General features: G+C 43.8%; 1 protein-coding gene across 1 annotated transcript in view; it reads left to right on the top strand.

The window, feature by feature from the left end:
* The first annotated feature begins 227 nt into the window (after positions 1–227).
* The window catches only part of LOC138948722 (cholesterol 7-desaturase nvd-like), a 42,040-nt gene continuing 17,509 nt past the window's right edge, over positions 228–24,758 (top strand). Inside the window, exon 1 of the mRNA XM_070320330.1 lies at positions 228–931. Coding sequence (XP_070176431.1) covers positions 469–931 — 463 coding nt within the window. The 5' untranslated portion in view covers positions 228–468. The remainder of the gene's footprint in view (positions 932–24,758) is intronic.

Below are 24,758 nucleotides of genomic sequence, written 5' to 3'. Positions count from 1 at the left end.
TGTGGTGAAATGTACCCACGGGCGCCGCAAGATGTCACCGAAGAGACTGAGTCAGGTGCCTGTATTGTTACCGAAACGGCGGTGAAAGAAGATAGCACAGAGAACGTCAGGTACCTGTGTTGTTACTTAAACGGCGGTGAAAGAAGATAGCACAGAGAACGTCAGGTGCCTGTGTTGTGGCGCGTCCCTGGGAACGGCGGCGTGTTTGGGCGGTGTCGCAAAACAACACACCACGTGTAGAGTCAGGTCGCACACCGTCTCCCTCGATCCCTCTCTCTGTGTCTGTGTGCCGACATTCACACTGCCGCACGCCGCACGTCCCTCACTTGCTGCCTCGCAACTAGCTGTAAACTATCCCCAGCCAGCGGCAGTCAGTGTGTGCTACGGCAGTGTTGTGATCGCCGTTGCTCGATCAATCGGTAGCGCACGTTGCAGGCTTAGACCGCAAGAGCTTCATCACGCTCCAAGATGGCGGCCGTATGGAGCAGACGATGGTTTTTCGTCAGTGTGTGTTGTTTTCTCTTGCTTCTCGTCGTGTCAGGGACGGTGACTGAACAGGTGTTGCCGGGGTCGGTGCTGGAGGTGGGGTGGTTGTGGCTGCAGGCGGTCAGGACGGTGTGGGGGAGGGTGGTGGACTGTGTGACCACGGTGCCAGACCCCTATCACTGGAAAACGTACGTTTACCTGGCGATTCTGACCAGCGCTCTGTCCGGCGGCTACATCGTCCTCTTCAGGCCGCTTAACAGGATCAGGAAGCTGGGTGACATCGGTTACATTGCTGAGGGCAGCCTCACTGCCAGGGAGACAGCCAACTTTGTGCAGCGACGGCGGAGGGTGGGCTCGGTGCCACCCGTCTATCCCAATGGCTGGTTTGCCGTCATGGAGTCCTTTTCGCTCCACACAGGACAGGCCACCACAGTCAGCATCCTGGGTAAGATCGAACTTCTCATCGATCTTTTGTTCTGTGTGTGTGTATGTGTGTGTGTGTGTGTGTTTGTGTGTTGCGTGTGTGTGTGCGGTGTTGCGTGTGTGTGTGTGTGTGTGTTTGTTAGTCAGTGTGTGTGTGTTTGTGTGTGTTAGTGTACGTGTGTGTGTGTGTGTGTGTGTGTGTGTTGCGTGTGTGTGTTGCGTGTGTGTGTGTGTGTGTGTGTCTCTCTCTCTCTCTCTCTCTCTCTCTCTCTCTCTTTTACCGGTATGTTGGCATTAGGATGAAACCCACTAAAGTTTTGGAGCAGCACAAACAACGGAAGAGTGTTAATATTTGTCATTACTGTGCATGCAGTCCGCCCGTTGTTGACAAATCTGTGTTGACACACGCTCATACTAGTCCATATCCTTAACACGCTCGCAGCCAAACATACCTTAAAACGGACTTTCCCGCATTAACAGTCCCCCACCCTTCACCCCTCACCGCTACCCAAACACACACAAACACATTTTTTCAACCCATATCAACTGAGTACCCTAAGCTACCAAAAACACGGGTAGCACCGCTTTACTTTTCCGGTACAAGTGCACTGGGGTGCAAGTTAGAAGGAAAGGAAATACCTGCAGTGATCACTGTGACGTTACTTATGGTGTTAGCGGGGTCAAACGATAAGCCGGTTTTCGGTAGAGCGCAGCAACTTACAGTTACGCAAGTCAGCCTTGAAGGTATATATATATTATATAAGCTGTAGCAGAGCTGGCCGGCTGCCAAGGCTTTATAATATATAATTGCTGTCAAGGGTAGCGCCAACACATTGGTGATCGACTTGGCAATGAATAGGTCCACCCGTTCTGCTCGCCAAGTAGTTCTTCTTGACCAGCTATCACCGGCCCCTACAGCACTCTGCCAACTGGTACAGGGCCGGCTTTGGGGTTCAAGCCCCAGCCCATTTTTTTTTCAAATTTAAATATTATTTTCATGCAAGAAAATGGTAACATAAAAAAGTTAAAATTGCTCCCCCAAAAAAGGGGAAGAAAGAAAGACAGATTGAGCCATTTCTACGCTCAGATAGCCCCGTCTGGCTTCTTTGGACCAACAATTTTTCATGGGGGGCATGCCCCTTGACCCCTAGGAATCTCGGTCGCTTCGCTCATTCGTCTAAGTCGCTTCTCTCCCTTTACTCAGCCACACCCCCCCCCCCCCCCCAGGACTGACCACTCACTCCGCTGTTTGTACTGAAACAACTTCCTCACCCACTGACTGGCTACTGTTCCACTTTCACGTCAACTTACGACCAGTTGACCTAGATATTGACACATAAAAGTTATATTGTTTCGTTTTGACCAGCCCCTTACGACCAATTGACCTATATTGACACATAAAAGTTCTTTCTTTCTTTATTTATTTGGTGTTTAACGTCGTTTTCAACCACGAAGGTTATATCGCGACGGGGAAAGGGGGGAGAATGATGGGATAGAGCCACTTGTTAATTGTTTCTTGTTCACAAAAGCACGAATCAAAAAATTGCTCCAGGGGCTTCCAACGTAGTACAATATATTACCTTACTGGGAGAATGCAAGTTTCCAGTACAAAATACTTAACATTTCTCACATACTGCTTGACTAAATTTTTACAAACATTGACTATATTCTATACAAGAAACACTTAACAAGGGTAAAAGGAGAAACAGAATCCGTTAGTCGCCTCTTACGACATGCTGGGGAGCATCGGGTAAATTCTTCCCCCTAACCCGCGTGGGGACATAAAAGTTATATTGTTTTATTTTGACCCGCCCCTTACGACCAATTGACCCATATTGACACGTATACAAGTTTTATAGTTTCGTCTGGACCATAATGAATCGTTCCATTACCTAACCTTTCAAGGATTTTTTTAATTCTTAATTTAAGAACGTCAGTTAGCAGTCTACCTGTTTCTGATTTCTATATTTGGGCATAAAAAACAAAATGTTTAAGTTTGTGGAACCTTCAGTTGACAAAAAAACACCACACACACACGGTGCGTTCCATACACTTGCCATTATTGTTTTTTTAATGCCCTGATTTTAGAACTTTAGGAGTCTCTCTATATCGGGTTTCTATATTTGGTCACTTATTCAGTGTTATTACGCTGAGGATGGGGACTGGTATTTTTGAATTCTGACTTGAACAAGCCCAATTTGGCTGTCTTTTCATCCAGCCAGTTTTGGATCGATCAATACTCGATGATTAGATAATGAGAGATGATATGATGTTGACGTTTTACGAAGTTTTGAGACTTTTGCTGTGAGCTGGGGGTTTTGAAGAGCAAAGAGAGTCTGCACAAGGGTGTCACTGGGGAAATAGCGGTATCGGCCTCGCCGAATACAGGATCGAACCAGCACGGATACTGGCGATAGCGACGAACTGGTTATTACACCCCCGTATAATAAGGGTTGTATAGGTTTCACTCTGTCTGTCTGTTATTATTATTATTATTATTATTATTGTGATCATTTTTATGCGCCTAATCTAGATATAGCCCTAGGCGCTTACATATTAATTTCTGCCGTTTGAAATGGATGTTTTTACAGACAGACAGACAAACAGACATTTTTTACACACAATATATAACGCATTCACATCGGCCAGTAAAGCTCAGTAGCCTATTAGGCGAGCATTCACCTTTCACGGCCTTTATTCCAAGTCAAACGGGTATTTGGTGGACATTTTTATCTATGCCTATACAATTTTGCCAGGAAAGACCCTTTTGTCAATCGTGGGATCTTTAACGTGCACACCCCAATGTAGTGTACACGAAGGGACCTCGGTTTTTCGTCTCATCCGAAAGACTAGAGATCAGAGTTGTGTGTTAAACAATACATTCAGTCTGTCTGTCTGTCTGTTGCTGTTTCCGTAACAAGCCTTTTTTTTTAAGGGACTGGGTTGTTAGCCCAGTGCCCAACCCCCAACCTGGAGGACCAGTGGATTGCGCTTTGTCAGACCTCTACCCTTAGACCTGTCTGGGTTGGGTGGCCCTACCAGGAGACGAATCTCCCGCCGGCATAGCTCTATGGGTCGCCGAGGCACGCAAGCCCCCCGACCACGTCAAGGTGGCAATCCATCGGGCACCCATTTCGGGTGGTCAAGACGGGCTATGATTTCGAAGCTACCTGACCTCTTACCATCCACCCCCTTATGTTCCCACCCAACAGGTGTGCTGCCCAAGCATCTGTCTGTCTGTTTGTCTGCCAAACTTAGATTCGATCTCTGGTTTTCTGTCAACATCAGATTATAACTACATGTACATATATATAAAACATGATCTCCACAGGCACAGTCATAGACCCAGCTCCGCCCTGATATGGCCCTTCGTGGTCGGCTGGGCGTTAAGCAAACAAACAAACAAACAAAATAGACCCAGCTTTTTACCGTTACATTCCGTAATTATAAATATTTCCATAGGCAATGTTATACGTCCTGTTTTGGTTTGGTCTCGTTTCACCGTTTCCCGTGTCTCCGTATTATTGAAGTAGCCGTCGTCTAGTTAACCGTTACAGTAGCTGTAGCGTAGTTGCGTTTCGCCGTTTTGGAAAGTGTCGTTTCGCCGTCAGCCTTTACCCGATCGTGCGTGTTTGCGTGTGCGCGCGCGAGTGTGTTTGTATGTGTGTGTGTCACGTCATCACGTATGTGTGTGTGTGTGTGTGTGTGTGTGTGTGTGTGTGTGTGTGTGTGTGTGTGTGTGTGTGTGTGTTAAGCAATGCAATGACAGGCATGCGCAAATAAAAAATAAAAAAACAGTGGTTGTTTTCTGTGAGTGAATTCATTTTTCGATCGCGAAAACATACAGGCATCATGGAGACGGTATAGAGACAACCAGGTATTAAAGTCTAATGAAATCGATAGACAGACAAGCAAATAAACAAATAAACAGACAGACATCATGGAGACGGTATAGGGACAACCAGGTATTAAAGTCTAATGAAATCGATAGACAGACAAGCAAATAAACAAACAGACAGACAGACATCATGGAGACGGTATAGAGACAATCAGGTATTAAAGTCTAATGAAATCGATAGACAGACAAGCAAATAAACAAACAAACAGATAGACATCATGGAGACGGTATAGAGACAACCAGGTATAAAAGTCTAATGAAATCGATAGACAGACAAGCAAATAAACAAACAAACAGACAGACATCATGGAGACGGTATAGAGACAACCAGGTATTAAAGTCTAATGAAATCGATAGACAGACAAGCAAATAAACAAACAAACAGACAGACATCATGGAGACGGTATAGAGACAACCAGGTATAAAAGTCTAATGAAATCGATAGACAGACAAGCAAATAAACAAATAAACAGACAGACATCATGGAGACGGTATAGAGACAACCAGGTATTAAAGTCTAATGAAATCGATAGACAGACAAGCAAATAAACAAATAAACAGACAGACATCATGGAGACGGTATAGGGACAACCAGGTATTAAAGTCTAATGAAATCGATAGACAGACAAGCAAATAAACAAACAGACAGACAGAGACAGATTGAAACCTATAGCCCGTATACATACGATATGCGGGGTATAAAAAGAAACGGAGAAACAAAAAAAACAGGAAAAACGGAAAACAGCCAACAGGCAAAGCCATAGAAGTTTTTTTTTTTTTTTTTACAGTTACATTCTGTAATCATTAACATCTCCACGTACATGTAAAGTCAGAAACCCCGCCTGTGTGTGTGCCATGTGAGAAGGCCCTATCTGGTTTCAAGCTTCAATCCCCCTTCGCCTTGACATTTGATGAGCTTGATATTGCCGTATTTGAATGCAAGAATTGTCGCTTACCGTCTTCAGTGTGTCCGATAACATCACACAGACACAGACACAGACATACACACACACACACACACCAGACCAGACCAGACCAGACCGACCGACAGACAGACACATAGACACATAGACACATAGACACAGACAGACAGACAGACAGACAGACAGACAGACAGACAGACAGACAGACAGACACACACACACACACACACACACACACACACACACACACACACACACACACACACACACACACTGAGCCTGGTACACAGACTAAGACAGACACACACACACAAACACACACACACACACACACACGCACGCACGCACGCACGCACGCACACACGCGCACACACACACACATACACACACACACACACTGGTAATGAGTACATGTTGACCTCGCGTACGTCCCATGAGAAGCCATTTCTAAATGCCTTTGGTTGGCAATTCCTTGGCCGTGCAACATTTCGTCATTGTTTTCGAGACAATTGTTTTTGTGCGTGTGCTCCGTTGCCCCTGCGTACGATGCCAGCCTTTGTACAAGTACAACAAACCTCCGCACAAAAAGACACCCTTCGCTTACTGCGACTACTATACGGCACTAGTGGAGCGTAACAAAATCTGGCATAAACAATCTATTGAAATTGGTTCGGATCTCGCAGAACCGAATTAAGGCGTGACTGACGCGGACCTTCAGGATAATTGAAGCAACATTCACATATTAGGTGTACACAGTGGAAGCGGCCCAATTTCATAACCCTCCGACAGAAGTCTAATAATGACATATTATGAAAGTTAAGTGATGATGCGACGGGCGCAGTGGCGTAGTGGATAAGACATCGGCCTCCTAATCGGAAGGTTGTGAGTTCAAATCCCGGCCACGGTCGCCTGGTGGGTTAAGGGTGGAATTTTTTTCCGATCTCCCAGGTCAACTTTGTATAGAAGTACTGCTAGTGCCTTATTCCCCCCCTTCGAGTCTACACGCAACCACAAGACCAAGTGCGCACGGAAAAGATCCTGTAATCCATGTCAGAGTTCGGTGGGTTATAGAAACACGAAAATACCAAGCATGCCTACCCCGAAATCGGCGTATGCTGCCTGACAGTCATACACGTAAAAATCCACTCGTCCAAAAAACATGAGTGACCGTGGGAGTTTTAGCCCATAAACGAAGAAGAAGAAGAAGAAGAAGAAGAAGAAGAAGAAGAAGAAGAAGAAGAAGAAGAAGAAGTGATGATGCTATCACGTGTTCGCCATGTTGTAATCGTAAATTTGTATTGCTTAATATTTTGTGAACGTGTCCATAAGCATGTTGCTTAAAGGCACAGTAAGCCTCCCGTAAACCATCACAGAGCTCCCCGAGCGTCTAAATACAGTACAAGCATACTTCCATTTGAACGCTCACCGAACGGGAACATCCTGGCTGCTTTCTGTCGAGCGTGAGACATTTTCAAAGAATTTATTTTCGTAGACTTGTTCCGTTAACAACAACGGCGCCTCGTTTTTGCGCTAGACCTAACTTTTAAAATCTAAATAATAAATTGACAGCTTGTTACACAAACATTCTTTAATCATAAAAGAATTCGTTTTTCATCAAGACAAGATCAGAACAATTCGAAGTTGTGAAAGTTTAAAAAAAGAAAAGCCCGGAAGCAGGGTCACGCAAGGGTCGTAGCAGACGACGGCCGGTTTATCAGTGCAAATCGCCGTTCCTCTCAACAGTCAAAAGCCATCGCTAGAGTTCTTGTGAACCACAGCCGTTGTTTCGTGCATAAAAAAAACGTGCTATTGTAGATAAGCTCACGTCGAGTCGCATTCAAATGACTAACTATGACGACTGCATTGTGAAAAGGGAAAACTGAATCACACGGGTTCACGATGGCTCAGGGGTAAGATAAACCACGCAAAAATAAATTCTTTGAAAATTGTTCGCTCTTTACAGAGGGCACCTAGGATGTTCTCAATTGGTGAGTGTTTAAATGAAATGGTGTTTGTACTGTGTGTAAAAGCCTGACCGTATCTGTGATGGTTTACGGGAGGCTTACTCTGCCTTTAATTGTTATGGTTCAAAATGTTGTTTTTGTGATACGCTTTAACCAAGTCTTACCCCCTTACAAGGCCACTTTATTTCAGTTTTGTTGCTGTTCTAACCTCTGATGAGATTCAGATTTAACGTCCTCACTTGCAGCCGTGGCTGAGCAGGGACATGTTGTGTTGATACAGTGACAGTCCATTTTAACACCCTCACGGGCGCAGTGGCGTGGTGGTAAGGCCTCCTAATCGGGAGGTCGTGAGTTCGAATCCCGGTCGCTGCCGCCTGGTGGAAAGAGGGGAGGTTCCGGTACTGTACACAGTCATAAGTTTACCCTCTTTTATACACATAGCATATTTAATCCTACCTGTCCCAAGATAGGCCAATTGGTCCTAAAAGGACGTTAAAACCAGTTAGTCAGTCAGGCCTCTTTTATATGATTTTTTTTTCTTCTTTTTTTGTTTGTTTAGGTCGTAAAAGGGACAGGCAGTTCTCACATGTCGTTTGTTATGCTGGAATGTGTTACGCTCTGCTGGTGCCAGTGTAGTCTGTATTAACACGATTCCTGCGTAATAAGCGTATACTTGTATAGCTGGGTTTGTTAGTGGTGATATTGCGCAAATCATATGTGCTGAAGGAAACGCATGTTGTATGCGCGTTCCATTGCAGTCTGCTTTCTTAAGTTTACATTGCATCAGATTTTTTCTTGTACGTCCATGTATTCTGTTTACAATCATTATCGTGCTGCGAGCTCGGTCCTAAATACTGCAGAAAACAACATGGCTGAACACACAGAGGGACTAAAGACCCTTCCCCCCCCTCCCCCCCCCCCTCCCCCCCCTCCCAAAAAGCCGGATATGACGTCATCAACAGTCAAGGGAAAACCAGTGCCTGGCCTGTCTAAAAACACCTCCCGCTGGAGGGATTTTGCAGCCAGCGCAGTGAAGTTAAAGAGGGAAAGTGTTTCTCTGCGCGCGCGCCAGCAAGCAGGATGTCCCAGAACTGTCAAAGACATTTATCAAAAAAAAAAAAAAAAAAAACGTCCGGGGATATCATACTCAGAAACTCTCATGTTAAGTTTTATGAAGATCGGCCCAGGAATTTTGTCTGAATTGCTCTACACATACACACGTACACACAGACAGACACACACACACACTCACACTCACACACACAGACAGACACACATACACCACGACCCTCGTTTCGATTCCCCATCTATGTTAAAACATTTAGTCAAAACTTGACTAAATGTAAAAAAGACAGAAAGAAAGAAGAAAAAAAAGACACAAAGCAAAACATCAGTATGCGGACGGAGTGTTTATTATCATATTCTGAATACTGTTTCACGGGTCCCCGTGATCTTGCCATTCTGGCGATAAGGGGTGCAAAGATAATACGATGACGAAATACAGGCCTTGAAGCCACACCTTGACATACCAACAGTCACGGTATGGTGGGGGGGGGGGGGGGGGGGGGGGAGATGACTAGAGATTCAGGCCACTGCGTATCGGATTGCCAATGTTAATGCGAGATTTACACAAGCCGGATAAGATAAGTGTAACCCGGTGTAACGATATCAGGACAGTTCTGATTCAACCAGCTTTCTGTTTCGATATAATTATACCCAAAACTGAAATGTTGTTTCCTGGTCAAATTAAGAGGTACACTTTGTGACTTATTTGAGGGAGAAAAGCATGTTAGTTTCTTGCAAGTGAAGGAAATTGGTGGTGAAATTCATTAGATTTTACCCCAAAATTCGAGTCCTTCGAAAACATACAACGAGTGGTTATGTCCCTTGAATGAGAAGGGAAAGGATTTTACGTGACGATTAAGCGAATTTCTAAGTTAAAATACATTTTTTATTTGAACGAATTTGTCCCTATGAATATAAAGTATCGAAGGTCGATCACCAGTACAATGGAAGGGAGGGGGGCTTTTTGATGTGGAGTTTATACAAGATCAACAAGGCCGAGTCAGAAAGCTGGTTTCGCTTCACCGGCCTTCCTCCTACCCCCCATCCGACACACACACACAGACACACACACACACACACAGACACACACACACACACACACACACACACACACACACACACACACACACACACACACACACATGATCATAGCGATTATAGCTTTAACAAACATTATTAGACTTCAGCGCATGGAATATACAACGCGGGCGATTTGCCGCCGTGTACGAAGGCGATACATGACACATCTCACGTTGAAAGAAAGCAAAGCGTACTGTTGGCTACTTCAAAGTTTCGGCGAAATGGGAAAGGGCGATTTGGTACCTCGCCAGAGAATCTTGAAATGTTGACGCGTTGCGGTCTGACAAACAAGCATTCGCGACGGTTAAAACTGCGCAGTTGAGGGTAATGTTACTTTTATGTGAGGAGAGGCGATAGAGTTTGCCCTCATCGAATGAAAAATCTTTCCTGGGCTTGGTCCGTTTTCGCGTTACCCCGTAGTTCCGTGACACGTCAAAATCGGCATGCACTTGAACGCGTCAGCTCATTTCTTTAGTAGAAATTGTTGCGTTTGCAGAATTATACTTTTGGTTTTCTCGATGTGTGTGGGAGAGAGAGAGAGAGAGAGAGAGAGAGAGAGAGAGAGAGAGAGAGAGAGAGAGAGAGAGAGAGAGAGAGAGAGAGAGAGAGAGAGAGAGAGAGAGAGAGAGAGAGAGAGAGTGTGTGTGTGTGTGTGTGTGCAGTGTATATGAAAGAGAGAGTGTGCGTGAGAGAGAGAGTAAGTGTGTGCTATGTGTCTATGCTATGCTAACTGAATATTTCTGTCCCCAGTACTAGCGTCTATTTGGGACATGACGTGGTGAAATGAACTAGCTTGACCTGTTTTATATGTGAAATGTTGAATTTTAATTAACTTTTTAATGTCCCCAAAGCACCCTAGGACTATTTGTTTGCGGTTAATAGCACGATATACGAACGGTTTAGTAGTAGTAGTAGTAGCGGTAGTAGTAGTAATAATAGTACATAGCACAGTTAACTGTCTGATTCACTAAACAACTGCAGTCAAACTGTTCTAGCAAACAAGTTGGTTTTTTTAAATTTCGGTCTTTATTTTTGTCTATCTTTTGCGCATGGATTATTTAAATGAGGTGTAAATATTACACGAAGGACGTCAAAAGAAACAAGAGGCGAAGCCTTCAAGGCTCACGTAAGAAATCGACAAACAGTAACACAAACTCAATCACTCCGTCACACATACACACACACACACACACACACACACACACACACACACACACACACACACACACACACACACACACACACACACACACACACACACACAGTAAGCATAGGTGAAACTGTGCAAGAAAGCGAGACACTGGATCTGCCAACTAGTCTCGGCCCGCTCACAATAACAATGACCGAGACTTTCAGTAATTCCTTCGCGTGACGTCTAACCCTCTTACGTCATAATGTGACGTCTTCAAATGTTAAAGTTTCTATCACACACGTCAAACACTTTTGACCGAGACGTAATCTTCTTATGCGAGCTTTATCCATAGACTCGGAAATGTTAAAGTTTCTATCACACACACACGCACGCACGCACGCACGCACAGACAGACAAAATTTAGCATCGCAAAGGCTACACTTACGTGAGCCAAACATAGTGACCCAACGATGCGAAGAAAGGAAAATCGAGGAAAAGCACCGACGCAGAATGTTTTTGTTATAACGCACTTTGTTTTCATGTTTAAACAGCTACCCTGCTGGTCTTTTACACACACTTTTACACACACACACACATACACACACACACACACAAACACACACACACACACACACACACACACACACACACACACACACACACACACACACACACACACACACACACACATCCGCCGATTCCGCGAAATCGGGAATTCCACGTAGGCTATTCGTAAATCCGAGATTTCGGCACCGTCAGGGGTTGCTCACAATCACATCAGTGCTTGCATGGCGATGACAACTCCATGATACTGTAATACTCATCGTCGTGGGAGGAATTGTGTACAAAGTGGCCTCAGTCAGTCCCACAGTCATGCCCTCTGCTTCCTTAACACTGTCATTAAAAGTGCAATGTGTCAGTTGCACACAAAAGGATGCGGTCACTCTCTGTCGCGTGAAGCGGTTTTTTTCCGCCTCTTATCGCCGGCCCATGTCGATCATCACGCGCATCTATTGACATAGTCGGGTCAAAGTGCGTTGTCTCACAGTGCGCTGTCATAATCACTGATAGGCTCTCACCTCGCCAAGGCTGCTCGCCAAGATAATTCTTCCTGCAACACGCGATCTCTCTGTCTCTGAATCGGTCTCTGTCTGTATCTCTCTCTCTCTCTCTCTCTCTCTCTCTCTCTCTCTCTCTCTCTCTCTCTCTCTCTCTCTTGGAGTGTGTGTGTGTGTGTGTGTGTGTGTGTGTGTGTGTCTCTCTCTCTCTCTCTCTCTCTCTCTTCTCTCTCTCTCTCTCTCTTTGTTTGCGGTTAATAGCACTATTTACGAACGGTTTAGTAGTAGTAGTAGTAGTGGTAATATTAAATAAAGTTCAGTTCAGTTCAGCTCTCTCTCTCTCTCTCTCTCTCTCTCTCTCTCTCTCTCTCTCTCTCTCTCTCTCTCTCTCTCTCTGTCCGTCTGTCTGTCTGCCTGCCTGTTCGCCTCTCTCTCTCTGTCTGTCTGTCTGTCTGTCTGGCCGTCTCTCTGTGTCTGTCTCTCTGTCTGTCAGTCTCTGTCTGTCTCTATCTGTATCTCCCTTTCTGAGAATGTAAAATGACTTGTGCTGAATAACTACCTCAATTCATGTTTGTATTTACATGTACAGCATTAAGAATTATACAGCAAACCTCCATTCCGTGAATGCAAAAAGCACTTTGTGTGTGTGAGCGCGTGCGTGTGTGTGTGTGTGTGTGTGTGTGTGTTAAAAACATCTATCTATATATATATACGACTTGAGTCTGTGTGTCTGTGTGTCTGTGTATCTGTGTATTTGTGTATTTGTGTATTCGCCATGCACGGCCAAAGTTCTCGATGGATCTGCTTCAAATTTGGTGGGCTTATTCAGAGAGACCCCGGACACAACCTCATCGATGAGATATTTCAACACGTGCTCTCAGCGCGCAGCGCTGAACCGATTTTGGTTCCACCTCAGCTATTTTGGTTCCACCTCAGCTACCCGGGCCCCCATACCGACACACCATAGCCGCTACACCACATCACAACGCCAAAGTTCTCGGTGGATCTTTTTCAAATTTGGACACCGTATTCAGCTACACCCCGGACACAATATCATCGATGAGATATTTCAACACGTGCTCTCAGCGCGCAGCGCTGAACTGATTTTGGTTTTTGTGTTCATTTCACCATTATAAGTAACTCTTCCTTATCTTCTCCAGTGTTTGGCGTTTATCTCCCTTCCTTCGTGTGGCTTTCCCGTTCAGTTGTAAGTTACTACTATTTTTATAATGTCACTGCGCTGTCCACTGCGCTGTCCACAACGCTTCCCTTGCACCCGTAAGTTGTTCTTACTGTCAAAGTGAAAAGGTCGAATCAATTTATAGCCACGCGAAAAATACACTCTCACCTATCTCTATATATTTATAGATACAGATATGCATATATATATATACGGCTTCTCTGTGTGTGTGTGTGTGTTTGTGTGTGTGTGTGGGCAAAAACCTGTGTATTGTAGAGTTCTGTTTGTGATGTGGTCTAGCGGCTTTTGTCTGTCTGTATGTTCTGGCATGTGAGAAGCCACAGCAGATAATATAGGGCTAAGAAATAAGTTCTAAAATTCTCAATCCCGTTTGACAGGACTTCGCCTTCAAAGGTGATTGTGGTGAACCGCAACGCTGTCTGTCTCTGTCTCGCGCCCTTCACCCCAAATTCCCGTTTCTGAGTTACTATTTTTAGAATGTCACTGCGCTGTCCAGAACGCTTCCCTTGCACCCGTAAGTTGTTCTTACTGTCAAAGTGAAAAGGTCGAATCAATTTATAGCCACGCGAAAAATACACTCTCACCTATCTCTATATATTTATAGATATAGATATACATATATATATATACGGCTTCTCTGTGTGTGTGTTTGTGTGTGTGTGTGTGGGCAAAAACCTGTGGATTGTAGAGTTCTGTTTGTGATGGGGTCTAGCGGCTTTTGTCTGTCTGTATGTTCTGGCATTTGAGAAGCCACAACAGATAATATAGGGCTAAGAAATAAGCTCTAAAATTCTCAATCCCGTTTGACAGGACTTCGCCTGCAAAGGTGATTGTGATGAACCGCCACACTGTCTGTCTCTGTCTCGCGATTCACCCCGGCGAAGCCGGGTATTCCTCTAGTATATATATACATATGACTAGTGTCTGTCTGTCTGTCTGTTCGCGATGCATGGCCAAAGTTCTCGGCGGATCTTTTTCAAATTTGGACACCGTATTCAGCTACACCCCGGACACAACCTCATCGATGAGATATTTCAACACGTGCTCTCAGCGCGCTGAACCGATTTTGGTTTTTTTGGGTCTGGATCCACTACCAGTAACTCTTCCTTATCTTCTCCAGTGTTTTCAGCCGCGATTATCTCCCTTCCTCCGTGTGGCGTCAATCCATATTCCCGTTACTACGTTACTATTTTTAGAAGGTCACTGCACGTTACTATTTTTAGAAGGTCTCCAGTGTTTTGCGCGTTTATCTCCTTTCCTTCGTGCGCCGGCGAAGCCGGCGTACACCCGGCAAAGCCGGGTCCCAGGCGCAGCCTGGTATTCGGCTCTACTTCTTACCGGCGAAGCCGGTACCCGGCGAAGCGGGTAATCATCCAGTATTTTGATAAATTAATGTGGCAGATTTTTGCTGGGGCTGTTAAGAAATTAATTCATGAAAGAAAGAAATCGCAATCTGCGCAGAAAGAAAACTGGAAGCTGATTGTTGGTATGTGTCCAAGTGGGTAGGGTGGGGGGGTGGGGGGGGGGGGGCGGGGCGTGTTTCATATAAATACCTGACCAAAATTGACATGGTGAGCCTTATCGGTTGCACGGGCGAGACAACCTGTGTCTGGCCTGTCTGAAAACACCACCGCGTGAGGGATTTTGCAGCCAGCGCAGTGGAGATAAAGAGGGAAATTTTTTCTCTGCTCGCGCGGCAGCAAGCAGGATGTCTTTGAACTGTTTAGCTTTCAAGTAAAACCGACGAGAAGAGACTGTTGGCTGGAAAATTTAGCCTGTCAGAAACAATGCATAGAGACAAATAAATTGCCAATGACATTGCAGCAAACAAGCAACGGGGGTGTGCATGTAATTTCACTGTCTGGATGTGTCAGCAGAGTGTGTCAAAACATGTAGACTGATACAGAGCACGGCGCAATTCAAATATGCCGACGTCAATGTTTTTGTTTTGCAGCGAACTATTGACTTTGTTAAATATTCTATACAAAAATTTGTATAAAAAAAAAAATAAAAAAAAAGAGGAGAATCACTGGAGAACGTAACAACTCATAAACGTACCCTACGTAAGCAATACGTACGTACATGGTCTTCATGGAACAGTATGCCCTCTTGCATTCACGTACGGTACTAATTGCATTAGGCATTTCATCGTAACTTTGTTCACTAAATGGCACATATTAAAGCTGCGTATTTTGGGTGTTCTTGGTGAGAGTGAAAGGAGTCTTCTTCTTCTTCTTCTTCTTCTTCTTCTTCTTCTTCTTCGTTCATGGGCTTAGACTCCCACGTTCACTCATGTTTTTAGCACGAGTGGATGTTTACGCGTACGACCGTTTTTACCCCGCCATTCAGGCAGCATACGCCGATTTCGGGGGAGGCATGCTGGGTATTTTCGTGTTTCTATAACCCACCGAACTCTGACATGGATTACAGGATCTTTTCCGTGCGCACTTGGTCTTGTGCTTGCGTGTTCACATAAGTTGACCTGGGAGATAAGAAAAATCTCCACTCTTAACCCACCAGGCGGCAGCGACCGGGATTCGAACTCACGACTTCCCGGTTAGGAGGCCGACGTCTTACCACCACGCCACTGCGCCCGTCCGTGAAGGGAGTGAAAACCGCATCTGTCAAAACGAATTCCCAAACTTGGGCTATAACATATTCTGTATTCTGTATTCATATTAACATCACCGAGACTCGTTTAAAATTATATAAAACTTCACATCCAGAAAACCGTGTGGTAGTTCAAAAACAAACGAACGAACAAACATTCACAATCATTTTGCATCCCGGGCAAAGTTCCAAAATGCCGAATTACTTTGTGCAACGAAAGTAAATTGGTTTTGCCACAAGCTTGGAAAGCAATCAAAGCAACTAGCTATACACACCGAATAGTATACTAGAAGGTGATCAAACCCATCGAAGGGGACTTCGATAAGAGCTGGATACACCTAGTCTAACCAGTCTCTGGTCTAACCAAGAAAGAAGGGTGTTAGTAGGTCTAAGGCCAAAAAGAAAAATATGTCTGTTTCCGGTAACATCGCCGAAAAAAATAGGGTCGGTCGGACGGGTTTTTTTTTTAAATATTTAAAAAAAAATCTTTTTCTTACGTTTTGTTAATGTCTTTTTACGGTTTTTTTTAATTATTTTTTTTTAAACGCTTCCTTAGTTTACTTACAATTATTTAGCACATGTTTTTGACCTAGATATATTGAAACTAAATAAAGTATACTTGGCTTCATTTTTGTTGTTGTTGTTTTTTTTGTTGCGAAAAGCGAAAAAAAACCCTTTAGGGTCGGCGCTTAAAAATAGGGTCGGTCGGGTTACCGGAAACAGACATATTTTTCTTTTTGGCCTAATGGGGAAAGGAGGGTGTAGTCTGAACAAAAAGTTGCGTGCTGACATGCACGGGTGTCAAGATTGAGGGCGCCATTGTGGCAAGGCAAGGCAAGGCAAGGCAAGGCAACATTTAGTGTCAAAAAACACTTTGGTTATGTGAAATAGGTTCATTACATCAACAACAAGCAAAGACAAAAATGATTAAAAGACAGAACTCTTCACAATTATCAACCATAATTAACTCAAAATAAACTCATACATATTTTTTTGTTTCAAATACGTGTGTATATGGGCAGTATTACATTCATCATTAGAACAAAATCAAAATTCTTTCATGACTGTTATTCCACATGTCACAAAGAGTTTAACAAGTGCATGTTAGGCCAACATTTTTTTAGTCTGTTTACGGTAACATAGGCCCAAAAAATAGGGTCGGTAGGTCGGGATTTTTTTTCCTCCGAAAAACCATATTTTTAAGTTATTTTGCCAAAAAACAAAGACTTTTATTTTTTTTTCATTTTTAGCTGTCGGGTTGCCTGGTCTCAAAAATGCGCGGAGTCGCGTGCAAAAACGCGTTTAAGAGTTTTTCGAGTTGATTCAACTAAAGACTGTTGATTTGGTCCAGAAGAAGACACTTTCATCATTAGTTTGAAACCATTAAAATGCGTGAAACTTTCTGCTAGTTCTCACAATCCGCAAAAAAACGAAGCAGTTGGCAGGCCGAAACGACTCAAAATCCGCGACCGACAACTCTGTCAGCACAAGAAAGACGCCGCAGCGTTAGCCTTGCTGTGACGTCACTCGAGGAAGCCGATAAGGCCGCTGTGAAGTTTACAGTACAATGTAGACTACAGCTGGACATCTGTAATGCTGTACGCGTGATTGATTCTTGCACAAAGTAAAGTATTAGGATGGTAATATCTTCTCAAGACCCACGTTCACATTTTCTCTTCTTTGATCTGACCGACTGCAACCTTTACAAGTCATTTCTAAAGTGGTTCACATGCTGTTGCTACTCCTCCAGTCCACCCGGTTAAACCATAAAGTTGCTCAACCACAGACCCTCGTGTCCCTTGTCAGCAGACACTGTACACTTATGAAGAAGGTCCGCTTGAGGTGTCACACCAATTACCGTGTACGTGTGAGGTACTGAATTCAAGACAAAAGCCAACTCTGTCGGTGGGAAAATCTACGAAAGAGATGATGATAATACATCTTCAGTTACTCACTCAAGTAGATAGACGAGATAAGATAAAGGGAAGAGAGACGGAGACAAAGATGAAACAGTGGATCTAGTGTGGAAAATGGGGGAGGGGGGTTCGGCCGCAAAAAATCAAAGATGAATTTGTCAAACTGTGTTTGTGATGGTTATCGTGTGGGTGTGTGTGTGTGTGTGTGTGTGTGTGTGTGTTATAACACGTATGTCAGTGTGTGTGTGTGTCTGTGTATATGTGTGATAACACGTGTGTGTGTGTGTGTGTGTGTGTGTGTCTGTGTGTGTCTGTGTGTGAGTGTGTTTGTGTGTGTGTGTATTTGTGTTCCTCGACGCGTGACAATATCTGCCAATAAGTTGAACAAAAACAGGGTTCAAGTGGAACAAAAGCAGGAGGGGGACAGAAGACATGTTATGAACTCCGTTTTTTACTGCGAAATTTTGGCCTGGGAGAAGTCACCTTATCCTAAGTTTCTCTTCACCTACCCGTGAAGTATGCTTGAGGGCTTGACTAGACAACCCGATTGCGCCCATTACACGGCATAAACAGAGCACCGTTCAACCCGGCCGATTCCGCGGCTGACGTCACGCGTCCAAGGGAAGTAATTCAGTTCGAGCGGGCTGCATTGACTCGGCCAAGAATGCAAACTTTCTTCGATTAAAGACATTGTAGCATGTCTAAAGTCTTCGGACTTGTGTTATCAAGCTGTCAAAATCACCAAGTAACTTTTAAGTATAGTTTCAGTTACATGATAACTCATTCTAAGGAACAGATTTTGAGAGCCACAACCCGACAGCTGCCCTTTAAATGCCAAAAAAAGGTCTAGGGTCGCGCGAAAAAATAGGGTCGGTCGGGATACCGTAAACGGACTATTTTTTATTTTTTTTGGCCTTATATGCATTTTTCAAATATATATTTAGCGAACTACTGCTTATTTGCCACAGGATTATTGTTTATAATGTACTATGTATATTCTTTTTGTATGCGCTAACCACCTTCATCTTTTATTTTATTATGTACCTACAGTTCTTTCTCCCCTCTTCCTCCTGCTAGCTTTTTCTTATTTTTTCTGGTTCGCTTTAACTATGCTTTTCATCTAGATAGTTCCACAGTTTATAGGTAATGTTTGTCCGACATCATATTTGTGTTACTACGTAGGGCGCGTAATATAAGCGTTCGCTTGAGTTCGTGTCCCTATTGTTTATTGTTGTATTATTGTATCATGTTTGATTTAATAAAACATTGTTTAAACCAACAAGTGCATGTACGTTTTTGCAGACTTGATGACACGATTAAGCATGTGGCAAGGATATATTTACCAAGCAAATTAATCGACCCAATTTACACATTACTGGGCATATATATATTCACACCTCCCATCACGAACAAAAACATCACGATCACTTGAAAATATATTTTCTTTGACAACAAACTCGACAGCGTAATTCGTGCGAGTCCGACCGATCACACTCGTTGACTGTTTCGTGCGGAGGAACAATGCTGACTGAGCGTGAGAGCGATAAATAACAAGTCGCGTAAGGCGAAAATACAACATTTAGTCAAGCTCAGTCGAACTCACAGAATGAAACTGAACGCATTGCATTTTTTCCGCAAGACTGTACATACACTCGTAGCATCGTCTGTCCACCGCTCGTGGCAAAGGCAGTGAAATTAACAATCCAGAAAAGCGCGGTAGCGGTTGCGCTGAGGAGGATAGCACGCTTTTCTATATCTCTTTTTAACTTTCTGAACGTGTTTTTAATCCAAACATATCATATCTATATGTTTTTGGAATCAGGAAAGGACAAGGAATAGGATGAAATTGTTTTTAAATCGATTTCGGAAATTTAATATTAATCATAATGTTTATATTGTTAATTTTCAGAGCTTGTTTTTATCCGAATATAACATATTTATATGTTTTTGGAATCAGAAGATAATGAAGAATACAATAAACGTAATTTTGAATCGTTTTATAAAAAATAATTTGGTTTAAACAAGATTTTATTAAAGAAATACAGGTATATGCGATACAGACATTTGTGACCACACAACAAGCAAGCTTATATTAAGTGTGGTTATAAATATGTACATCTAGATAAGAAATATTATTTTACGTGATGTCAAGGTCAGAGAATTGCTCATACCCTTATTGGAAATGTAAAACAGACAAGATATATTTTTTACAAAAAAAGAAGAAAAAATATAACAAAAGAATTATCGGGGAGATATGAATCGGTAAGGTGGGTATACAGGGGAGGGGGGGGGCGGGGGGGGGGGGGGGTCAGAGAGACGATGACTGTCACAGACTTGCCAATTAAATGTTTCTGCAGCAGCAATAATTTCGTCCAAAGTGTTGTCCAAACTAATTAAGCTGAGGTTAGTCATGTGAATACACAGAAAAACCTTAAGCAAGATTCACTCAAGCTTGACTTTCAGTAAAATCGTTAAACAACATGACCTGCCAATAATCAGATACTGGATCATTAACATGGTGACCACTGGGTAATCAAAATCTATCACTTAACCTTATAAAACTATGTACCTTTTCGAATATTTCAATGTTTTCGGTAAGACGTAGGTTTGGCAGACCAAATAATAAACATTGTACATTTTGATGATCATTCGGTAATGTGTGTATTGTTAGCCTTCGGACATCATCGTAATTGCTACAAAATAATAAATAATGTTCAACATCTTTATTACGATATCCGCACTCACAAGTCGGGTTATCACTTAAGTGGCGTTTCATCATATCATCATTTAAATCGCTCATTTCTAATCTTAATCTACAGTGTATAATTCCTTCTTTTCTCTTACCATAATAATATTGAGGAGGAACTTTACTATCTGAACGACCTAGAAAATGTTTAAACTGGCTAATTGATTTTGTTGATTTGATATTGTCTGGTAGAGAATTCCATGTTCGGGTAGTGCTGGGAACAAATGACTTGTTATACAGTTCAGTTCTGTGTGGTGGTACGACCCGTTCAAGTGGGTTGCGTCTATGATAGGGGTTTACAGTCGAGACAAGAGGAGGCAATAAATCAGCTACGTTCTGTGAACATTTCCCGTGTACCATTTTGTGATACAAAATTAATTTATGTGTTTCCCGTCTTAGTTTTAAACTACTGAAGCCTGATTCGTGATATAATTTTTGGTGGCTTGTTCCTTTAACTGCTCCGACAATTACCCTTAAGGCCTCGAGGTGGAGCTGTTCCAAAATGTTTGATAACCCTTCTGTACAACTGTCCCAGACGACATCGGCGTAATCAAAGTGTGGTAATACGTAAGATTTATACATAATTTCTAAAGATGTTCTACTAAACCTGTGCTTGTAAAATTTCAAACAGTTAATCAATAACATTACTTTACTTGCAATACTGTTAATATGAACATTCCACTTACAATCATTTTGTAAAACAACGCCCAAGTGTTTGTGGTGGGCAGTGTCCTGAACATCAATGTCATTAAATGTCAAACAATCAAAATCACTATCACGTCGTTTAAAACTTAACAGTTCAGTTTTTCCATTATTAAATTTGACCTTCCAGTCATTGGCCCATCTACTTAATTCCTGTAAATCCGAGTTCAAAATGTCTTTACGCAATTGGGAATCGTTCATTGACAGGTACATACTTGTGTCATCTGCGAACAATTTTACAGTGGATTGAACATTTAAGACAATATCGTTTATATATATCAAAAACAATAGTGGCCCCAGCACAGATCTCTGGGGAACTCCAGCTGGTACAGTCTGTGGACCCCCCGCGGGTTAGGGGGAAGAATTTACCCAATGCTCCCCAGCATGTCGTAAGAGGCGACTAACGGATTCTGTTTCTCCTTTTACCCTTGTTAAGTGTTTCTTGTATCAATCAATCAATATGAGGCTTATATCGCGCGTATTCCGTGGGTACAGTTCTAAGCGCAGGGATTTATTTTTTATTCTTATTTTTATTTTTATGCAATTTATATTGCGCACATATTCAAGGCGCAGGGATTTATTTATGCCGTGTGAGATGGAATTTTTTTTACACAATACATCACGCATTCACATCGGCCAGCAGATCGCAGCCATTTCGGCGCATATCCTACTTTTTACGGCCTATTATTCCAAGTCACACGGGTATTTTGGTGGACATTTTTATCTATGCCTATACAATTTTGCCAGGAAAGACCCTTTTGTCAATCGTGGGATCTTTAACGTGCACACCCCAATGTAGTGTACACGAAGGGACCTCGGTTTTTCGTCTCATCCGAAAGAATGTATAGAATATAGTCAATGTTTGTAAAGATTTTAGTCAAGCAGTATGTAAGAAATGTTAAGTCCTTTGTACTGGAAACTTGCATTCTCCCAGTAAGGTCATATATTGTACTACGTTGCAAGCCCCTGGAGCAATTTTTTTATTAGTGCTTTTGTGAACAAGAAACAATTAACAAGTGGCTCTATCCCATCTCCCCCCCTTTCCCCGTCGCGATATAACCTTGAACGGTTGAAAACGACGTTAATTAAACACCAAATAAAGAAAGTTCTTCAGGATGGCAACAAGTGAGGAATGACGGCATCAGGTTCTGACTTTTGATCGAGTTTGTGTGCTTGATTGTCCCTGTGCTTGTTTGTTTGTTTGGTTGGTTACCAGATGTTTGTTCTCCATCGGCCGATGTGCCAGGTGCGTGTAAAGACCCCGTGCTATGCTGAGGGGGCGGGATGGGGGGGGGGGGGGTAGGGGTAGGGGGAGGGTGGTGACATGGGGAGACGATGTTGAGAGGCATCAGGTGCAGACACTGCGATGCCCGCAGCGCCCCCATAGTGGCCCCCGCCCCCATAGTGGCCCCCGCCCCCATAGTGGCCCCCGCCCCCATAGTGGCCCCCGCCCCAGCCCACACAGAGCGACATCGTCAGCACGGGATTGTGCCAGCATCAACAGCGAGGAACCCAGTCCAAAGACTACTGCTCAGCTTATCTATTTATGAGACCAAGGGTAGGGCCGATTGTGGCGAGAGAGAACACTGTACCCTCTTTTCAAGAAAATGCACCGCGCTGTTCTGGATCCATTCTGTCCTAACCTACAAAGCAGACTGATACGAAGAAGTTCAAGTTACACCGACCCTAGCGGCTAAGGCAAAACAAAATGCTCGTCTCAAAACAATATCACTGAATCTGTAGGGTTTGTGGAACTGACATCTTTTCATGATAATAATAAGTGTTCAATTAGAGTTATTCACAGCTGTGTCCCAGGGGGGTCAACGGCCTATGCTCCCGCTGGGCGGCAAGGGGATTAAGTTAAGTATTAAGTAAGTAGCAGTCTCCGTGATGTGGGGGTAGTACTGAATGCTGGTATGGGGCGGTGTGAGACCATGCTGGGACAAGGAACAAGAGCGGGAAAAGCAAACAAATAAATATTAAAATATACGCTTTACAAATATCCCCAAAACAACATTTGACATTAAAAATTCAAACCGGCACGGTTGGCCTAATGGTAAGGCGTCCGCCCCGTGATCGGGAGGTCGTGGGTTCGAACCCCGGCCGGGTCATACCTAAGACTTTAAAATTGGCAATCTAGTGGCTGCTCCGCCTGGCGTCTGGCATTATGGGGTTAGTGCTAGGACTGGTTGGTCCAGTGTCAGAATAATGTGCCACGCTGGGTGAGACATGAAGCCTGTGCTGCGACTTCTGTCTTGTGTGTGGCGCACGTTATATGTTAAAGCAGCACCGCCCTGATATGGCCCTTCGTGGTCGGCTGGGCGTTAAGCAAACAAACAAACAAACAAATTAAAAATTCAACATGTCGTAGCGCTCCGATGACGGCGTCACGATACTGATTGAGGGGCAACAATCGGGCAGCAGAGGCTTAGAGTATCGTGTTGCATTTTTTTCAGGAATGAAAATGCACTGTTTGGAATAGAACTGAAGCGCATATATAAGCTGTGACGGTTCCGGGGCTATTTTAGCACAGGCGGATACTGCTCAGCCCACGGCAGACCAGGGTAGACATTCCCTTTCCCCTCTTTCGCCCTCAGCCATCCTCCCTTTGGTCTTGTGTCTGAATTATAGGCCCGCCAGGCTCCGTAAACCTTTACTACTACCGCACCTCAAAACCTGGCTGCGTAAGCTGATTATTCCCTCCCGCCCTCGCAGCCACCGATCTCCTAACTTGTATTTTTCACCTGATTACATGTCATGAACTGCAGGCAGCCCGAGTCGCCTTCTCGCTGGGGTCTGTGTTGACTCACTTCCTCCGCCGCTACCGCTCCCTCTTTTAACTTTTCCTCGGTCTGGAACCGGCAATATATCCTACATTAAAATATAGACTGTTCTGAAAAATGGGTTCACGGTCAAAAACTAGGTATGGGATTAAGAATCCTGCAAATACGGTTTTACAAAGCCGGGTTTTCCCGTCACACATACCCCTAATGACTTTGCCGTGAGCGTGTTTGCAAATATAATCCTGTAATCCATGGCCATGTCAGAGTTCGGTGGGTCAAGAAACATAAACATTCACAGCATGCTTCCTCCGAAAGCGGCGTATGGCTGCCTTAAATGGCGGGGTAAAAACGTTCATACACGTACAAAATCCACTCGTGCAGAAACTTGACACTACGAGTGTACTTGGGAGTTTCAGCCCACGAACGCAGAAGAAGAAGAAGAAACTGTATGTGAAAATGGTTCACAGCCCAAAACTAGATTAGGGAAGAATTCTGCAAATATGATTATAATATAAAAAGCCGTGTTTTCCTGTCTCACATGCCCCTAGCCCTGACGGCCTTGCCGTGAGGGCGTAAAGCTTATTGATGGCCGCAGGAGCGGTCATAACCGGCACGGTTGGCCTAGTGGTAAGGCGTCCGCCCCGTGATCGGGAGGTCGTGGGTTCGAACCCCGGCAGGGTCATACCTAAGATTTTAAAATTGGCAATCTAGTGGCTGCTCCGCCTGGCGTCTGGCATTATGGGGTTAGTGCTAGGACTGGTTGGTCCGGTG

Source organism: Littorina saxatilis, linkage group LG15 (assembly GCF_037325665.1).
Source record: "Littorina saxatilis isolate snail1 linkage group LG15, US_GU_Lsax_2.0, whole genome shotgun sequence".
NCBI lineage: Eukaryota > Metazoa > Mollusca > Gastropoda > Littorinimorpha > Littorinidae > Littorina > Littorina saxatilis.
This window is presented reverse-complemented; position numbering and strand designations above follow the sequence as displayed.